Source organism: Chrysemys picta, chromosome 3 (genome assembly GCF_011386835.1).
Source record: "Chrysemys picta bellii isolate R12L10 chromosome 3, ASM1138683v2, whole genome shotgun sequence".
In the NCBI taxonomy this organism is placed as follows: Eukaryota; Metazoa; Chordata; order Testudines; family Emydidae; genus Chrysemys; species Chrysemys picta.
In genome coordinates, this window is record NC_088793.1 from 185,069,647 (window position 1) to 185,088,869 (window position 19,223).

The 19,223-nt window shown below is 38.9% G+C and overlaps 1 protein-coding gene across 4 annotated transcripts in view; it reads right to left on the reverse strand.

The window, feature by feature from the left end:
- PNPT1 (polyribonucleotide nucleotidyltransferase 1) overlaps positions 1–19,223 on the reverse strand; it is a 50,321-nt gene that overhangs the window by 22,487 nt on the left and 8,611 nt on the right. For all 4 annotated transcript variants that reach the window (XM_065590808.1, XM_065590806.1, XM_065590807.1 and 1 more), the window contains exons 8-21: positions 18,572–18,685; positions 17,045–17,231; positions 14,389–14,440; positions 13,772–13,829; positions 12,083–12,179; positions 11,884–11,986; positions 10,658–10,728; positions 8,563–8,599; positions 5,742–5,808; positions 5,558–5,647; positions 5,044–5,097; positions 4,828–4,937; positions 3,878–3,949; positions 3,710–3,773 (exon numbers count right to left, since the gene is read on the reverse strand). In XM_065590808.1, coding sequence (XP_065446880.1) covers positions 3,710–3,773; positions 3,878–3,949; positions 4,828–4,937; positions 5,044–5,097; positions 5,558–5,647; positions 5,742–5,808; positions 8,563–8,599; positions 10,658–10,728; positions 11,884–11,986; positions 12,083–12,179; positions 13,772–13,829; positions 14,389–14,440; positions 17,045–17,231; positions 18,572–18,685 — 1,176 coding nt within the window. The remainder of the gene's footprint in view (positions 1–3,709; positions 3,774–3,877; positions 3,950–4,827; positions 4,938–5,043; positions 5,098–5,557; positions 5,648–5,741; positions 5,809–8,562; positions 8,600–10,657; positions 10,729–11,883; positions 11,987–12,082; positions 12,180–13,771; positions 13,830–14,388; positions 14,441–17,044; positions 17,232–18,571; positions 18,686–19,223) is intronic.

The following is a 19,223-nucleotide window of genomic DNA, read 5'->3' on the forward strand; positions in this document are numbered from 1 at the left end:
CTGGTCCCAAGTGATGTAGCAGGAACTGGTGATCCTGGTGGGGACCGTAACTCTCCCCTTTGTGGTGAGGAGGGTGTGGTGTATTGGGCCTTATATGCTGCCCATGGATTCCACGTAGGCACTGAAAGGGGAAAAGGCATGGGGGGCACATACCATGGAAAGGGTAGTTTCACTTGTTGTGTTTTGGTCTTCAGTGAGCTCTGCACCTCTTTCCCTTGGGATATGGGCGAGAGGTGTGGCAAGAAGACTCCTTCCTCTTGCTCATCTGACTCACTATCCGTAAGGGCCGTTGGAGAGGTCAGCTGCGTTAAAACTGGCGATCCCTCGGTGCCAAGGGTTGTCTGTGGTAGCGATGGTATGGTGATGTCAGTGTGCACGAGGAAGTGTTGCGGTACTGATGGTGTCGGCACTGTTGTATTGCTTTGTCGACTGGGAGGCTTGTGGTTCTATTTGGTCAGTGCCAGCCATGGATGTCAGTGCCAAGGTAAATGTCAATAGTAACAACGTGGACAGTACGGGGGCGGCGGTGGCATGGTCCGTACTGGCTCAGTTGTCGGTGCCATATGCGTTGGCGCCATGAAGGAGACGTGGTGGTTTAGGTCTCAACTCCTCCTTTTTGTCTTTCGGTTCCGTGGCGTGGCTGGTGCTGGGAGAGTCATATGTACTCACTCTCTTAGCCGTCAGCACCGGAGGGAGAGACCACCCAGGGGACCGTTTCTTTTTCTGTGGTTCCTGCTGCAAGAGAGATCGAGGCTCTCTTCCTCTTTTCTGAGGAGGATGGAGCCGTGCTCATTGATGATTTAGACCGCGCTGGTGAGCACTTTCCTAAGGAGCTGTGGTTGTCCTTGTCTGATCCTGGGAGAAGTGATTTCTCCATTAGGATCATCTTCAGGTGGAGGTCCTGGTCTCAGCGGGCTCATGTCTTCAAGTTGCTGCAATGAATGCACTTAGAAGGAATGTGCATCTCTCCAAGACACCTCACACATTGAACCTGGCATAGTCGTTAACATGAGTTTGCGTGGCCTGAGGGAGAACTATGAACTAGAGAACTAACAAAGCTAAGAATACATTTTTTTTTAAACGAACTAACTATGCCTTCAAATTGGTGCAATGAATGCACAGTAAGATTATATACAGTAAGATTATTTAACTACTAATTTATATTTTTTTTAAACTCTAGAGGGAACGGGCTATTGAACTGTGGAGAGCTCCATCTTCAGCTGAGGACGATTAAGAAGGAACTGAGGGGGGTGGGCTGTGCACATGCGCTCAAAAGAACAGATGCCGCAAGACAGCTAAGCATGCGCACAGCCCAACCGAGCACTGCTATGGAAAAGCCTCCGATCAACGGCGCCGGGACGCACCGTCACCTGAAGTGGAGCACCCACAGGGACAGCACTCAAAGAAGAACTGGGGAGCTGGTGAAATGAGGGTGCTAGTACTGCTGGGGTGGGAGAGCCTGGTGCTCCCACAAGGGAATTGCTTAGGTGCTGCTGAGACAGATGGGGTTACTCCCTTTCCTCTCCTTGTGGCTCTGCCTGACCAATGCTCTACTCCAGGGTAGGGGCACTGCGGCTTCAAGGGGCTGAGAGGCTAGCTGCTTAGTGGCCAAGTGGAGCAGAAGTGTTGCTGTGTAACTAGGGCAGAGTTGCCTGTGAAGGACAGAGGCAGCGGGGGGAGGGGGCGGGGCGCACGGGGATGGGGGGGGGGGCAGCACTCCTTCCTTTTCTCTCCCAATGGGTGCAATCAACTGAGACCTTCTAAAAATAAAACTTTTTTTGTCATTAGTGTACATGAACTTTCCATACAAGCTTACATACAGTAAGGCCTGGTCTACACTGGGGGAGGGGCGCGAGCTAAGTCGGTCTAAGTTACGCAACTTCAGCTATGAAAATAGAGTAGCTGAAGTCGACGTACTTAGAGCTACTTACTGCGGTGTCTTCACGGTCATAGGTTGACTGCTGCCGCTCCCCCGTCGGCTCCGCCTACGCTTCTAACTCTGGTGGAGTACAGGAGTCGACAGGAGAGCGCTCAGCGGTCGACTTATCGCGTCTTCACTAGACACGATAAAACAACCCCAGCTGGATCAATCACTCCGGTGGTAAGTGTAGACACGCCCATACTTTCCATACACATACTTTCCATGTACTGCATGTGTCACCTTCAAAAGATCCATGTGTATTTGGTCACCTTTTACTATATATTTATTTGTTCAAATTCCAAAAATGATAACCATACATTATGAAATCTACTTGATCCTGATATAAAGCTGTCTGTCCATTAAAAGGATTTTCCATACCTTGTTTTGAACACCACTAATGTTTGGAGTGGGGATCTGTCTTTTTCCAAAAAATAAGCCATCACACACCTGGTTGTTCATAGTAACTGTCATCAATAGGTCCTTCCCAAAAATCAATAATCTCCTTCAGTCTGTAACCTAACAGAATCACTATGGGTTCTACATGTAGCCTAATTTTAGTTACCTTGAAAATTCTATTTATTTTCCTCCAAAATATTATCTTAGGGCATTCCCATCATAAAGGTCCCTATTCATCCACAATCTCTTCAGCATTTATTAGTCCAATTTTCCTTAGCTTAAATGGAATAAGGTATTTTGTAACAAATTTCCTTAACATTTACAGAAATAGATGAAGTTTTGTCCTTTCTTCAGATATCTTCCATTGCTCCAAAGTGGTATCCGTTTTCAGATCCTTTGCCGATTGCCCCAATGGTAACCTTCTAGGTCAATCAGGAAGAATTTGTTGCATCATTTAGTGATCAGGAACTCTGAGTTAGCCTTTCCTGTAATTAGCATTTCTATCCTTCTTAATTGTCTCCTGAAACTTGGGTTTACTACATGTGATTTGATATAATGCTCTGGGAGTTGATATAATGATTTAGTTGCAAATAAGCTAAAACTGGAATATCAATATTCCACCTTTCAGAGTGGGTCCACAGAGTTTTCTTATTTACTCTTGGGAACCTATTATCGCACAATTTTTATTTGTAATTCCTTTAGAGTTCCTTTTGGTATCTGGGTGATAGTGTCTGAAATGGGATTGGCTGCCAAAAATTTCATTTTTCCCAATGATATATGGCCAACTCAAGACAAATTTAGTTTTTTTCTGATCCAACAAGTCATTTTTCAGTTTTGAAATAAAGGGAGGAAAGTTAATTTCATATAGCCAATTGAGAGTAGGAGAAATATTGATTCCTAAATCCATTTTTCAGACCAGCCAAACTCAAATGTAGGCTGCAATTGTTTAATTATAGATCTTCCAGCCAAATATTTAATATTTCAAATTCAGTATTAGTTTAATAGTCTGATACATCATTGAATTTCTGCCACAATATATGATTTATATTGTGATGGATTAGTAACCATTAGTATCCCATTGTCTGCATGCAGTACACTTTTACATTCCACTTTATCAATTGCAGCCTATGTGAGTGAATAACAAACATTTTCCCTAGCTCTTGACAGGATTTGGAATTTATAACAGTGCTGGGAACTGCCAGACTTTCTTGAGATAGTATGGGAGTTCAAATATTTAACTCTTTTTATACAGGAGCATGTACAGAAGTTAAATCTTAGCAATGCACAGCACACTGATCGTTCAGATAGGATGGGAGCTTTGTATGCAACAAAATATTAAAAAGTTAGGAATTAGTCCGTTAAAATTGGTACAACATATAAATATGGACTTACCTGTGGCTTGTTGGATGGCTTCCATTACAATTTTTAGTGGTATCCCTGGTAGTTTTATATCAGCCTAATGTGGGAAAAGAGTTAAGTGACATCAATATGTAAGGAAGGGGTGCTGTCCAGTGATATTTTCTATATTTCATTTTAAGGGGATTTAATAAATTAAGATACCTGCAGAGCAGTTATTCCTTTATTAGTACCAGACATTTTGAAGTCCATATCACCATTGTAATCTTCAATTCCCTATAGGGGTACATGAAAGAAAGTATTTTAAACAAGCCAATTTAAATCCTGCAGTAAAGGGCCATGCTAAAGATTTCCTAGGTCACACCCTTATACCTATAAGCCACAGAGTTTTTTGTTTGCTAGATTCAAAGTTGCTTCTCGTAAGACTTCAATGCCTTTCTTTAGTACTATTTCACTGTTCTTTATTAACTCTGAACATTTCCCCCTTGGATTCTATGAGCTATTGCAGACTCACTGAATAACCAGCTATTTGGGGAGAAGAAAAGGTAGAAGCCTTACTCAAAATACATTGCTTATCAGTCAACAAATAGATACCTACCTTCAGTGCCACCCTAAAGCCATGTCTACACTTACAAGCTTATAATGGCACAGCTGTACCAATACAGCTGTGCCACTGCAAGAATGCTCATGTAGCTGCGTTATGCCGACAGAAGAGAGCTCTCTTGTCAACATAATAAAACCAGCTCAATGAACGGGAGTAGCATCTCTGTACTTATGTCACTCAGGGGTGTGTTTTCTTACACCCCTGAGTGACAGAAGTTTTGTTGACGTAAGTGCTAGTGTACGCATGGCCTAAGTTGTGCCTCTTCTTCCCCCAAATAGAAGAGGCAAACTCACTAGAAGTGAAGAAGTTAATTGAGCTTAAAGGAAACATATAAAATTAAAATATGGTTAATAGATATGCTTAAGGAGATCTTCCCCCAAAAGGGCAGGGGAACCCCCCCAAAAAATCAGAAAATAGATCCATAATTATTCAGTAATTTGGTATTACATGTTCCCAAAGTATTCTGGAGAAATATTGCAAGAGAGAAATTGGAAGCCTTATCTGACAAGAGGAAACAAATTGAGGGGGGAAACCTACTATAAACACTCACTAGGATGTCTGTCAGCAAACGATAATCCTCAATTTCTCCATTTTTCTCAGGATGACATCTGGTAACCAGTCCTACTGCTACACCTGCCACAGCAGCTGATATTGGAACTCCTAATAGAAATAAATTAAAATAATTGTATTATCCTGTCATGCCCAAATGTATAGCCATTTAATGAATAAATGAATTTATCCACTGTATGAATTTTACATATTGTACCTGCATCCATTAATGCCAAACTTCCACCACATACTGAAGCCATTGAAGAAGATCCTACAGAGAGTCAGAGAATGGAGATGTATCTATCAAAAGTAACAAGCAAAACTAGCTAGAGAAGTTCTTCGGTAATTCTAAAATTAAACCCCTTACTGGCCAGCTGACAGGGTTCCCCAGAAATTCAATGGACTACACTTGCTATCACAAAGGGTTTAGAACACTGAACTTCATCAGAAAAATTTGTGGGAAATATGCCATTTATTAATCTTCAGTTTATGTCTTCCCCTTTTATTTCAGGTCTACTGCTTTGCAAGTTAAAGCAATTCTCTAACAACCATAACTGAGGTTCAGAAACATGCACATCCTTGTCATTTTCAGAATTTCAACTAGCACCATTAAATAGCAAACCAAATTAATTAGCTAGAACTGCTAGCATAGTTTATCTAATACAGGGAATTTAAAGAAGCATATTTGGTCTTTGCCATTAGGTAAAAAAATGAAAATGAAATTTTAATACCATTTGACTCCAAGACTTCTGAAGTAACCCTTATTGTGAAAGGGAAATCTTGGGGAATAACTGGCTTCAAAGCTTTCTCTGCAAGCGCACCTGCATTTAAAGGTGCAAAATACTCTATCAATACAAAAAGTGATTAAATGAAGTACTAGAATAATAATGTTTAACTTCTCTAGGTATCACTCACCATGTCCAAGTTCTCTTCTGTTGACACCAGTAACTTTGCCAATCTCATTAGTTGCATAAGGAGGAAACTAGAAAAATGCAATTTTCATATAGCAAGTAAAGCAGCATGTGGTACCCTTTCCTTCTTTGATTGATTGTTTTGAAGCAAACAAACATCAATACCCTCCCAAAAGCACGAGTATCAAGAAAAAAAAAAACACATTAGTCACTTGTATAAACCAAACGTACACTTGTGCAACTGCATTTGCTCCAATCCCTCAGACAGAGATAAACATCTACAAGATCTTTATCAAGTGTTCTTAAAACTACAATAACCACCTGGGAAAGCGAGCAAACAGATTGACAGAGCGAGACGGGTACCCAGTAGTCACCTACTACAGCAGGGGACCAACAAGGAAAACAGAACACCACTGGCCATCACATACAGCCCCCAGCTAAAACCTTTCCAGCTCATCATCAACGATCTACAACCTATCCTGGAAAATGATCCCTCACCCTCACAGACCTTGGGAGGCAGGCCAGTCCTCAATTACAGACAGACCCCCACCCTCCAACCTGAAGCAAATACTCACCAGCAACTATACACCAAACCACAGAAACACTAACCTAGGAACCAATCCCTGTAACAAACCCCGTTGCCTACCCTGTCCCCATATCTACTCTAGCAACACCATCAGAGGATCCAACCTCATCAGCCACACCATCAGGGGCTCATTCACCTGCACATCTACTAATGTGATATATGCCGTCACGTGCCAGCAATGCCCCTTTCCCATGTACACTGGCCAAAACCGGACAGTCTCTACGTAAAAGAATAAACGGACACAAATCAGACATCAGGAACGGTAACATACAAAAGCCAGTAGGAGAACACTTCAATCTCCCTGGACATTCAATAACAGATTTAAAAGTAGCCATCCTTCAACAAAAAACCTTCAAAAATAGACTTCAAATAGAAACTGCAGAGCTACAATTCATTTGCAAACTTAACACCATTAATTTGGGCTTGAATAGGGACTGGCTGGCTCACTACAAAAGCAATTTTCCCTCTCTTAGTATTGACACCTCCTCATCAATTATTGGGAGAGGACCACATCCACCCTGACTGAATTGGCCTTGTCAACACTGGTTCTCCACTTGTAAGGTAACTCCCTTCTCTTCACGTGCCAGTATATTTATGCCTGTATCTGTAATTTTCACTCCATGCATCTGAAGAAGTGGGGATTTTTACTCACGAAAGCTTATGCCCAAATAAATCTGTTAGTCTTTAAGGTGCTACCGGACTCCTCATTTTTGTATAAACTTTAAAAATCATCAGCCATAAAATCCTTTATCAACTAAAATTCCATTTTATACATTTTCTATTTGGGGGATTTTTGCACTTTCCTCTTAAATGTCTGATACTAGACATTGTTGGAGACACAATGAACTAATAAATATTAAAAAAAAGTAATATATGGAGATATACCTATCTCATAGCACTGGAAGGAACCTTGAAAGATCATTGAGTCCAGTCCGCTGCCTTCAGTAGCAGGACCAAGTACTGTCCCTGACAGTCCCCCCTCCCCCGATCCATAAATGGCCCCCTCAAGGATTGAGCTCACAACCCTGGGTTTAGCAGGCCAATGCTCAAACCACTGAACTATCCAATTTATGTTCCATAGGTTTAGTTAGCAGGGGTAATCTGATTTACTTCATAGTGATGTAGTTTGCTGTCAATTTCACTCCACCAAGCAAATGATACTAATTTTCTGAAATACACAAACTATAATTTATTATGTATGATCATCAGTGTTTAATGCCTTAACTGTTATGTCCTCCATTCCTGTGTTTGCCTTTTCTTGTTGTCTCTACACCAGTCTTGTTTCTTCCCATCTACAGACTTTTGGTTTTTTTTTTTTTTTTTTTAAACTTCCTGCAATCTCTCTACTTTTAATAGTATGTGCTAGAGGGAGGCAGTGAGAATTCAGCCAACGCATTTCCTCTCTGGCACCATTACTCCCTGATAGTTGACCACCCCAGTTGTATCCTGGATTTGCATTTAATAAATGCAAAACAACATTTGTCGTCAGAGAACATAGTAGAACCTCAGAGTTACGAACTGACAAGTCAACCATACACCTCATTTGGAATGGAACGTACACAATCAAGCAGCAGCACAGAGAAAAAAAAAAGGCAAACAGTACAGCACTGTGTTAACCATAAACTACTAAAAATTAAGGAAAGCAGCATTTTTCTTCTGCATAGTAGTTTCAAAGCTGTATTAAGTCAATGTTCAGTTGTAAACTTTTGAAAGAACAACCATAACATTTTGTTCAGAGTTACAAATAACCTCCATTCCCAAGGTGTTCATAACTCTGAAGAGTAGCAGCCGTGTTAGTCTGTATCCGCAAAAAGAAGAACAGGAGTACTTGTGGCACCTTAGAGCTTATGCTCTAATAAATTTGTTAGTCTCTAAGGTGCCACAAGTACTCCTGTTCTTCTTTTTGCATAACTCTGAAGTTCTACTGTAATGCAGTTGCAAGATAACAGAGGACCAGGGGAGGCAAGCTAACCACAAGTAAACTTGTGGAACTATATCTTCATTTCTCTATCATACAATCACAAACTTGTTCATAAAGCAAAAATCACCAAAGGTACTTGTAATATAACAGATTTGGAAATTATATCTGCTTTGTGAAATATTTTGAGCAAATTCCAAAGAATGAGAAATGCTTATGGTATAAGAGGGCTTGCTTAAAATTTTATTAATAAACTCTTAGGCATATTCATGTTTGTGAAATATGCAACAAAACACGTGGAACACAGAAAAGCTATCTTACCTCATAATGCAGCATAAAGTTTTTATCTTTTATTCCACTAGAAATGAAAAATAAGACATCATCATACAGGAGCAACTGAACATCAGTTTCCATTTAGAGTAGGATTAAAAGGTTACACAGCTCCATTATCACTAAATACAGGTGTCTATAAAGCAGGGGAAGTGTTTCAATGAACCAGCTGGACAACAAGACCGTTTTCTATTGCTATTTCTCTGTAGTACATGAATTCAAGACCTTGTCTACACACAAAAATTGTATCATTTAAACTACACTGCTATAGTTAAAACAGTACAAGCCCCTACCAGGGGGGGGGGGGGGGAAGGGGGCAGGGGAGGAGTGGAAGGAAGGAATCTGTGAGGGATGTGAATTCTGTGTGCGTGCAGTGGCGCAGAATTCCCCGAGGAGTAAGCTCTACCATGGGGAAGGGAAATAAACTATATCAGTATAAGGCACCACTATACCAATATAACTGTATCCACACTAAGGGTTATACCAATTTGTATACCGGTTTAACTTTCAGTTAGGGACGCAACTTTTCTGTTAAAATAATCAAACTGTGTATAATCAAAGTCTTAAAGATTCAAATCCAGTGCAATAGTAGAGACTAATAGGAGGAGCTAACCTATAAGTGACAACCTTTCAATCAATCTCACATGTAATTCCACACATGGACCCTCTCTTCACTTTTGCAGTGGCCTACTGCACACTAATGTGAGAACTGTGGGTGAATGCACAAATTAATTTGCAAGATGAATGAAATGAGGTTGTTAAATATCTCTGGGCAGAAAATAGTGTTAACTGAAGCAAAGTTGAGAGAGCAAAATGCATGAAGAGGAGATGACTGCATGCAAGCCTGAAGGGAAGAATATTTACCACCTAATAAGACAATTGTTACCAATAAAGATTAGTAAATCAGCAAGAGGACTTAGCTTGACAGAATAATTACTAGTTTTAAAGAGACTCAGTGCTTGTCCACATGGTGGGGTAATGCACACTAAAGGTGTATGATTTCTGAAGCGCATTGCTTTGTTTGCACTTGCGGGCCCTGTGTTAAAGTGTACTAGGGAACATTTAGTGTGTATAAGCAAGGTTTACATGGACCAATTAATATACAACAAGTTAGTGCATTTTAGAAATCACACCCCTGTAGTACACATTACCCCACTGTGTAGACTAACTCTCAGTTCATTTCAGTGAGTGGGGTTTCCAACCCTCCTAGATTGTCCTGGAATCTCAAGTAATTAAAGATTAATCTTTAATTAAAGATCATGTTGTGATGAAACCTCCAGCCAAAACTGGCAACCCTATCAGTGAGGTAATTAAAATTGAAGTATGACCAACTTCTCAACCAGCTAAAAAGATTTTTCTTCTGACAAATTAGCGTCTTTGGAATAGATTACTTGAAGTTGGAAAAACTATCAATCATCTGACAATTTTACTTATTCTGGATGAGTCAAAACTACATTATGCTTGGCTAGCGCCACCTAAAATCACTGGAGAGGTAGTTGCTAACATGGTACAAATCTGTTACTCCATGTGTTGCATGTACTGAATCTACACAACAGCACATTACAGCACAAATCTGTAGAGAACATACATTGAAAGTGTAAAATGTGTACACTGTTTTCATTATAATATTAATACTTGGAAAAAATTATAAGTCTTTTTTAAAATGCTATAATTTGGCACATTTATGTAGAGTTTTTAGTCATTTAGGAATCTTTTTACATGGTCTGGTCTCATTATTTAAAAGAGTGAATATTTTCTTGCCATATTTTCTGATTTATTGTTTGTAACTACTGAGCCACTATAACCATAACCAACACTAAAGGCAATTTCCAAAGAGCTACTGGGCATTTGGCACTTTTGAAAATCAGGCCACTTATTTAGAAGCCTAATTGTACACATCCATTTTTGAAAATTTTGATATATATATATATATATATATATATATATATATATATATATATATATATATATATATATATATATATATATATATATTCAGTTCAAGTACCATTTATTAACTGTTTAAATTACCCATGCTTCTTTATTATAAAGGTAACAAAGCGATAGAAGATAAGAGGGCACATACCTCACAGCTGTTGTGATAAGATCAGATTTTACACTTGATTCTAGTGAATCAAATGTAACTGTACAGAGAACCTAGAATTAAAAAAGGGACAATGAAAACCTCACACAGTTAATGATCTTTTAAAGCGATTTATATTGGGCACAAAGATTTAAGGAGAGTTGATTCAGAAAGTTTCTATCATGATTTTTGTCAAACATCAATTCTTAATAAGTTTCTTTGCAATAAAGATGTTGACAGAATCAGAATTCGGTCTTGCAAATGTCCACCAGTCCGTAAGGAAACGGACTGATTCCTGGTTCTCTCTCCCTGTCCTGGCAAAAGTATGGAGTACTACAAAGGTAGCATCTTCACCTTAAGAGATAGGAATTATCTCAGTTAATGATTCCCCTATTAACCGGTTAAAGAGCTAGACAGATGATAATCAATCCATCCCCAGAAGAAAGATGGCGGTGAAACTGAGGTCTAATAAGAGGTCTTAGATCAGAAACTCAACAGGCAGATGCTCTAGCCTGTTTTAGAAAGGATTCCCTCTCCCCTCCACACCACTCTGAACTTTGATATAAAATGTATCTGAATACATAACTTTCTTTTAAAAAGATTTACAGAAAAACTGCTTGGCAGTCTTCTATATAGTAGTAGTTCAGATAAATTAGACAATTTTATTTTAAGTGAACTAAACATTGAACTATACAATGCATAAACAGTGCTGTTTTTCGGCAAACAATAGTTTTAATGTAAAACTCCCATACTTTCTTTTTTATAAGTAATGCATAGAGGGGGTTAAAATAAATACTTATGTATTTAGGCAAGTAAGCAGTATTATTGTGAACCACTCAAAGGAAATTACAACTTATTAAATGAAATTACAGAAAAGCACGTTTGTAGGCCCAAGTTTTGGTTACTGGGCCTTCTTCAGGAATTTTAAAAAGGCTGAAAGTGGACATGTGATTCTGTTTAACGGAATACTTCTAGGCAACTATGTTTTGCAATGTTATTTTGAAGTTTCCACTGGAACAGCAAACAGTTTAGTTCTGTACATTGTTTCTTCTAATGGGAGCCAGGCAATATTAAACTGAACCTGAATAGCACGCAATGTATTTATACTTTCTTAAACTGGAAGGTATGCAAGATGTTTTCAATAATTACTTGACTGAGATAACAAATGTCATGGTTAATGGAAACTTTCAGCTTATGACAACTACAACTCTGATCTTTGAAAGTATTACCTGTGTTTGACCTCTCTGAAACAATGCTGATCCATGAAGTGTTTTAAACATGTCCACTTCACAACTGATATTTCTGAGAGCAGTCAAGTCTCTGCCATCACACCTATAGTAATAAAATATGAACTATAAAGTCAAGAAAACCATAATTATGGGGAAATATTTGCGAAGAGTTTATTCAAAAAGGATTCTATGCATTTACCTTCTGTATTCATTCAGAATAAAGCTTCTAAAAATGTCTTTTGAAACAACATTAAAGGATTCCATAATTTCATAAGACTCAGCCTCTGGAAATTTCTCTAGAGATACCAAACACAAATTAGAACTCCAAGCTTCTAAAGTTGGAAAACAAGCTCCATAACAGTTATCAACTAACAAGCACTGTGGCCAGCATTAGAGTACAACAGAAGCCCGTTGTATTGCTATACATGTTATTCACAATTGGGAGCACTCTCCAAACTGTTAGTAATTCTTCTAATTAACACATAAAGCAGTAATACTGGCAGCTACAGAAGTCGGTGCTCCACTACTCTCAGACTGGTAGGACCAAAAGGAATAAGACAACTTGTTTTCTATTGCTGCTGAAACAAACATTTCAAAAGAGTAAAAACTAATGGACTGAAATGGTGCCAATCCTGAACTGTGCAGGGCCTAAGTCAGTAAGATGTGCAAGGTACAACCTTAGACTTCCATACCCCGTGCACCCTGGGGTTTGGAGGATTTCATAGTTGGCTGGACCGCTTACAGAGACACATAGCTTTATTTTTTTTTCCCCAGGGGAGGCGAGAACCTGAGGTGCATCCTCAACTCCCTTCACATACATTAGTTTTTTCTTGTGCGCCTTTACAACGTGAAGGTAGGCCAGGAAGAGGAGTAAGCCTTTTTTCTATCACATCCCCCTCCCAGCATGTGGAAAAGGAGTGTTCAGTGGCAATATCTTTCCTCCTGACCATTAGGAGTTTGAGGAGGTAGACACAGGCTGATTAATGCAGTGATATAGCTTCCAGCTATCTCGGCAATAACTGCTATCTCCCAGGCAAAGGGAGCAGACTTGATAAAAGTCTTTCGTTTCTCAACTATTTATGCAAAAGTGAGCAGAAGACCTTAATAAACTCAAATGGGACTGTGCATTCATGTGGTAGACTGGAGGTATAAAGACACTATAATAGACCTGTTGAATAGGTGAATGACAATCCCCTTCTTTCCCCTACATGCTAAGAACACATTTTCAGGTAAATGGGCCAGAGCTAAGCCAAAGCATATACACAAAGTACTAGGCTCCATGCTGTGTTATATACTACACATAACCATTTCATGCAATGCAGTATTATTTCAGTGTTAGTTCTTATAATTCAGTATTTTGTACCAAGTTATTTTAAATTAGAACTTCTGTAACAAAATACTATGCTCATCTTTGTGCTATACCAGTGGTTTTTAACCTGGGGTCCAAAGACAATTTAAAATAGGTTTTCTTAAAACTTATTTAACTTATGACTAATTAACATTTTGGATAAAGGAAGCCTTTGTTCAAGATTCAGCACCCTTACGTCCCCTCAATGAAGATGTAAGGGCTTAAAATAAACATCCGAGATCTCAAACAGGCATTCCAGCAAAACCAAGGAACACTAAAGCAGAAATTTCTCGTATGCAAAAAATGTTCAGGCCCACTTTATACAATCACAAAAAAGGGCACAAGACCAATCTAAAAAAGTTACATACTTTGCAGGTCTCCATAAACAGCAATCTTTCTTTTCAAAATAATGTTACAGGACTGTATATATATATATATATATATATATATATATATATATTATGGTAGTGAATATTGGCCTCAAGTTTAGTACCCAATTTTATGAAAATTGTACAAATATTACACAAAGTAGTACAATACCTTTCAACTGTTCTTCTGTTTCAAGTCTTATCTTGTTAACTGCTTCATCTCTAGAAATCTAGATAAGATTTACAACTATTACCACTGATAGTGCAGACTAACAATAAAGCAACAATCTTGAAGTTCTGCACAGCTGTCTAGCAGATAGCCATGATAATCAGAGCAATGAATCTAAGCACAAGGAATCATTACATACTGAATCAAGAATCTCCAAGAGAAGAGCCTCTGATAACTTATTTATATTACTGCACTGTAACTGTAGCCATGTCAGTCCCAGGATATTACAGAGACAAGGTGGGCGATGTAATATCTTTTATTGGACCAACTTCTGTTGGTGAGAGAGACAAGCTTTCAAGCCTGAAGAAGAGCTCTCTGTGGCTCGGAAGTCCATCTCTCTCACCAATAAAAGGAATTACCTCACCCACCTTGTTTCTCGTACACTTGCAGAATAGGAGGAAATACAGTCAAGTGTTAGTGGCTCTTTAAAGAAATGTCATGGGGATAGCAGTACAACTAAAGCTAAACATGGACTAATTCAGAGAACTAAAACAAATTCAGAGAACTGACTCAAATATGACAAAAAACACACCACCACAGATTTTGATGGCAACACTTACTTTGTCATGGCTAAAATCTGCGAATACTGCACAGACCTTATCAGAGGCAAGCCTTTTTGAAGAGAAAAAAGTAATTAACCTGATTAGTATTTGTTTACCTGTACAAAGTTTGAACAAGTCATCATCATAAATGCATTTAGTGTTCTAAAGAAAATGGTGACTTTAAAAAGGTTGCTAGATTATTTAAGATTTAAATACATCTCAAATTCATATTAGTATTATAGCAATACTCATAAGCAGCATTATATAGAATAAAAAGTTTAACTTGTTCGGATACGAAACCCTATATTCAAGAGTTTACTATGGCCAGAAAAATACTGTTCCATGTTGAAACTTAGTACATAAAGTCTATTCTTTAGAAAATGGTTTGACATTTTGTTGAAATAAAATTTAAAAGCAGTTATGTTCAGATCCACCTTGTATTTCATTAAATGGCTTTTAATGACATTTTCAAGGGGATTCATCTATAAAGATTGGAGCAAACACAAAACTGGTAGAATTCTTATTTAGCCATGAACTGCACACTAAGTTTCACTAAGATTAATTTTAAGTGACAATTTATCTGCACTGACCATTATAACATATTAGCAACCCACAAAACCCACACAGACTGCCTGATGCATCAAGCAATTAAGGAACCTTCACATAATACTACTATAAAAGAACTTTTATGGTGCAATGTATATTGAGCCAGACACTGCCAGCATAAAATGGGGAGAGCTTTTGTTATTGACATTTTTTAAAGATATTTAGAATTTTCTGCTATAAAGGAAATGTACACAAAATTAATAAGCACCTGACTGAAAGCCAACAGGACTCAAGATATTTAGATTTAAGCAAACACAGTCTTCAGCTCATGCCAAATAAAGAATTATACATCTTGATACACTAAAAAGCATTATTAAATTATCTTTCATCCTTGATCGCCCAATTTACTGCTTTTATTTCCTATACTTGTGTTATCACTATCAGTGTAGTTTTTTGAATTCTGCTCTCTCATGTGTACAATCATTTTCTGATTTTTCTCTCTCAATTGTTGAAATACTCAGAGTTTGTTGGCTGCATTCCATTAGTTCTCAGTTATAATGCTTATGAGAGCTCCCTTCGAAGCATGCATTGAGAGTGAATGGGAAGAAAAGGGGGAGGTTTCAGTTAATTAGTCTTATATTAAGTATACCATTGTTAATACTTAGGTTGTTTGCTGCAATAGATTGTCTAAAAATGAAATTAGTGCCCAAGAAATTCTCCTCTCCCCAGCAATCACACACATAGCATTCATTTATATTATTGGAAGTTGGGCCTCACTGACAGATCCATAAGTCTATCTGCTTAAAACTTGTAAAGCAATTCTACACAAAGACGTCACCTTTATAAAAAAAACGAGGGGATGCCAGCAAATGGTCAATCTGGATCTCTCTAAAGATATATATTTCTATGGTTTTGGATGTTTAATGGCCCCAGACTGATGCTCTCCTTCATTTTTCTCTTTTACAGACAGAAGCTCTGTCCCCCCTGCCTGTAACTGGGGGAAAATTTTGTACATCAACATGGGGTAGAACAGTAGAGATTACATGGAGAGAAGTTACAGTTGCTTCTTCAAAAGAGCAGCAATCCCAAAGTCCTCAAAGATGGGGTTAGAGAAAAGAACTATGTGCCCTCCTCCCTGAATACACAGTAGTTAGGGGGTAAGAGGACTCCTTTTCCTTCCCATCAAAGATATGTGAGAGTGCTGAAGGGACAGGGAAACTTATGTCTCCCACTATGTATGGGTCAATCTTTGGGGAACCTCACCCAGATGGCAGAGAGAACTGAGAGACAATAACATTCTAAACTGGGGAGAGGAAGAGGAGAATGCATGCTGGGAGAGCACTACAAGGAAGCTCAGTGGGTCAATTACATTTAAGCTAGTCTTGAGCACAAAGTTCCCTTTTCCCTTACAAAGCAGCCAGTGGGCCCACTGGTATTCCCCTCCTCAGTAGTTCTGATGTGCTGCTATTAGGCAGAAGAGAGACATGGCCTTTTGCATTTCCCACCTCAGCCCTCTTTCATAGGGAGGTATTTGCCCCCACTTGCTGGCTTTCCCTCCGAGCAGGGACAGATGAAAAAATTGCTAGGAGGGTTGTACAGATGCATAAGGTAACAGCTCTCTAAACACCAGAAGGAGAGTGGGAAGCCATGTAGCATTTCCCCAGTATTGATCTGTCTCATCCTCATCTTGAATTCTCTCTGCTACCTCCTGTTAGAGTTCCCCTCACTCAAGATTGCTCCATTTTTCTCCAATTTTCTTTTCTAAAAAGGGGGGGACCACAGGTGCTTCAGCCTCAAGATGCTTTCTCTATCTGGAGGAGATAAGAACCTTTCTCGCTTATTTTTTGTGGGAGAGGAGGGCCTGAGAGGGTTCTCTGACTCCTTCTTTCCCATCCCCATGTCTTCAGGCTGCTACAGTAGCATCGCCCTTGTGACTAAGCAAAGGAGGGGTACAGTGTCAGGGCTTCTGACTATCAAAAGGAAGAAAAAGCAGAGGATAAATCAGGGACTCAAATGTTTAAAAACAAACAATATTTTGTATGAAAAAAGCCCAGAAGTGAGGGTCAGTTAGTGACAGAAGTTGGTCACACTAATGCACTTTAGTAGAACCATTTGTTTTTGTACTTACTGCTTTGCACATTCAACAATCTCTGCTGGAGCACTAAATAACTTCTGAACAGTTCTCTTGGCAGCACCTTGTTCTTTTACCAGTTGTTGTATACACTGAATTATTTGTTGGGTATGCTTCATTCCCACTTTGATGGCATGGCAGAAATCTTGCTGCACTATATTCTCGGCTGCTGCTTCCAACATGACTATTAATTCAGAGTCAAATAGTAAGTCAGTTACCATCATGGTTTTCAACTGATATAGAACAAGTTGTTAAAATATATCTATCACAAAGGAAACCTGAAGACCCGTGTAATTTTGGTAAAATTAAAATCACTGCCAGGCTGATTTTATTATTTCAAAAGGTCATAGAGTCACAGAAACAGTTTCAAAATGCAAACTGAAGAGCTGGACTTATGGAAGAAAAATTAATTGGGAGGATTTCAGAATAATTTTTCAAATATAAGTTAGTAAGGAGAAATTTCACAAGATGCAACTGAAAGTCAAACTAATGCCTTCAAAATAGGTTAATGGTTAGAATATGCATTTAAATATAGATGTGCCACAGACTGAATACAATACGTTATACACTTCCTCAACCAGTAAGATTACATTAATATGGAATAGGAAATTCAACTTATAAACAAGTATATGATGAATCTTGTGGCCACTCATGAATTGGTCCCTATCAATTCCACAGCCATGAAAAATATGTCACAGACCGCGAAATAAGTCCTTTCCCATGAACTCTACTCTCCCCAAAATCTAATCTCCCCACCTCCACGGGCAGTGCAGAAGTGCCCCGGAGCTCCCCTCCCACCCACCTGGGTCCTGCCTGGGCTCGAGGCTTACATGCGCACGCACACACACACACACACACACACACACACACACGCACGCACAGAGCTCCTGCCTAGGCTTCGGCCGCCTAGGGTGAGGGCTTCCACCCCCGTGGCTCCTGACCAGGCGTGGGGCGCCTGGGCTCGGGGCTTCTGCCCCTGTGGCTCCTGCTGGAGTTCAGGGCTTCCATCCCATGGCTCCTGCCAGGGCTTGGGAAATTAATTTAAACGGTTTAAGTAAAAGTCGTGCTCTTTTAAGCAGCTTTATAACTTAAGGTTTCCAGTGTTTTTAAATAGGATCTAAATTCTCTCAAAACAACTCTGCATCACAAAGCTGGATCCTGTGGGGACTAAAATTTTACTGGCTGTTTGAAACTTGAGTTAATTGTCATGTGTCCTATGTATTACAATAAAACATTTAGACTTTATTTATTGATACTGTTTTCCAAAATTTCAGGGAGCACACATAAGTTTTATCTAAATGATATTGAATCTCATTAATACAGTAAAGAAATTCCAATATATATATATATTTTAATGACTTCGAAAGAAATCAAACTAGAAAAAAATACTTCCTTACTATTTGTTTCTATCTAGTCTTGATTACAAGGGTAGTATTTCAAGAGAATTATGATTAAAGGTGGCTCATATGAGAAAATGCTTGATTTTTAACTAAACATCAAAGTTGAATAATTTTAACCACTTACCAATTTGACTATGAGGAGCTCCAGTGACCAATAAGTTCAAGGTACTAGAAGACATTTCTTTTCGAGTTGGGTTAATAACAACTTCTCCATCAACCATTCCTACCCTTACTGCACCTAAGAAGAAACTCCAGAAGTTCATTTTTGCATCTAAGTAGGAGTTCATTCAAAGGATCATTTTTACTTGGTTTGCTTTCAGAGGTAATTATTAAAATTACTAATTCTATTTAAATAGTGGGATGTGTGTGTGTTTGTGCCAGATGACCTTTTGACAATTATAAAATTAAAATAAACTTGTTTATTCAAACAATGCAGATAATTTGCAAGTCAAGTTAATTACACTTGAAAAATTCTGGCTTATTGGGCTAGTGCTGTTATTGCAGTGTCACTGATAGTAATATTATGCCCCTAAGGTTGTAAGCTTGCTGGCCACTGCTTCCCGCAGATTCCATTGGCGGGGAAAGGCGAACCTCGGCCACTGGGAGGGGGGCTGTGTCTGCGAACAGTCAACAGAAACAAAATGTCTCTTGTCCGCCAGCAGATTACCCTGATGGGCCACGTGCTGAAAGTTGCTGACCCCTGCCTTAGAATAAGAAAATAATGATTGTAGCATGTGTGCCCTCCCCACCAAAACCTTGAAGAGAAAATTGTTTTA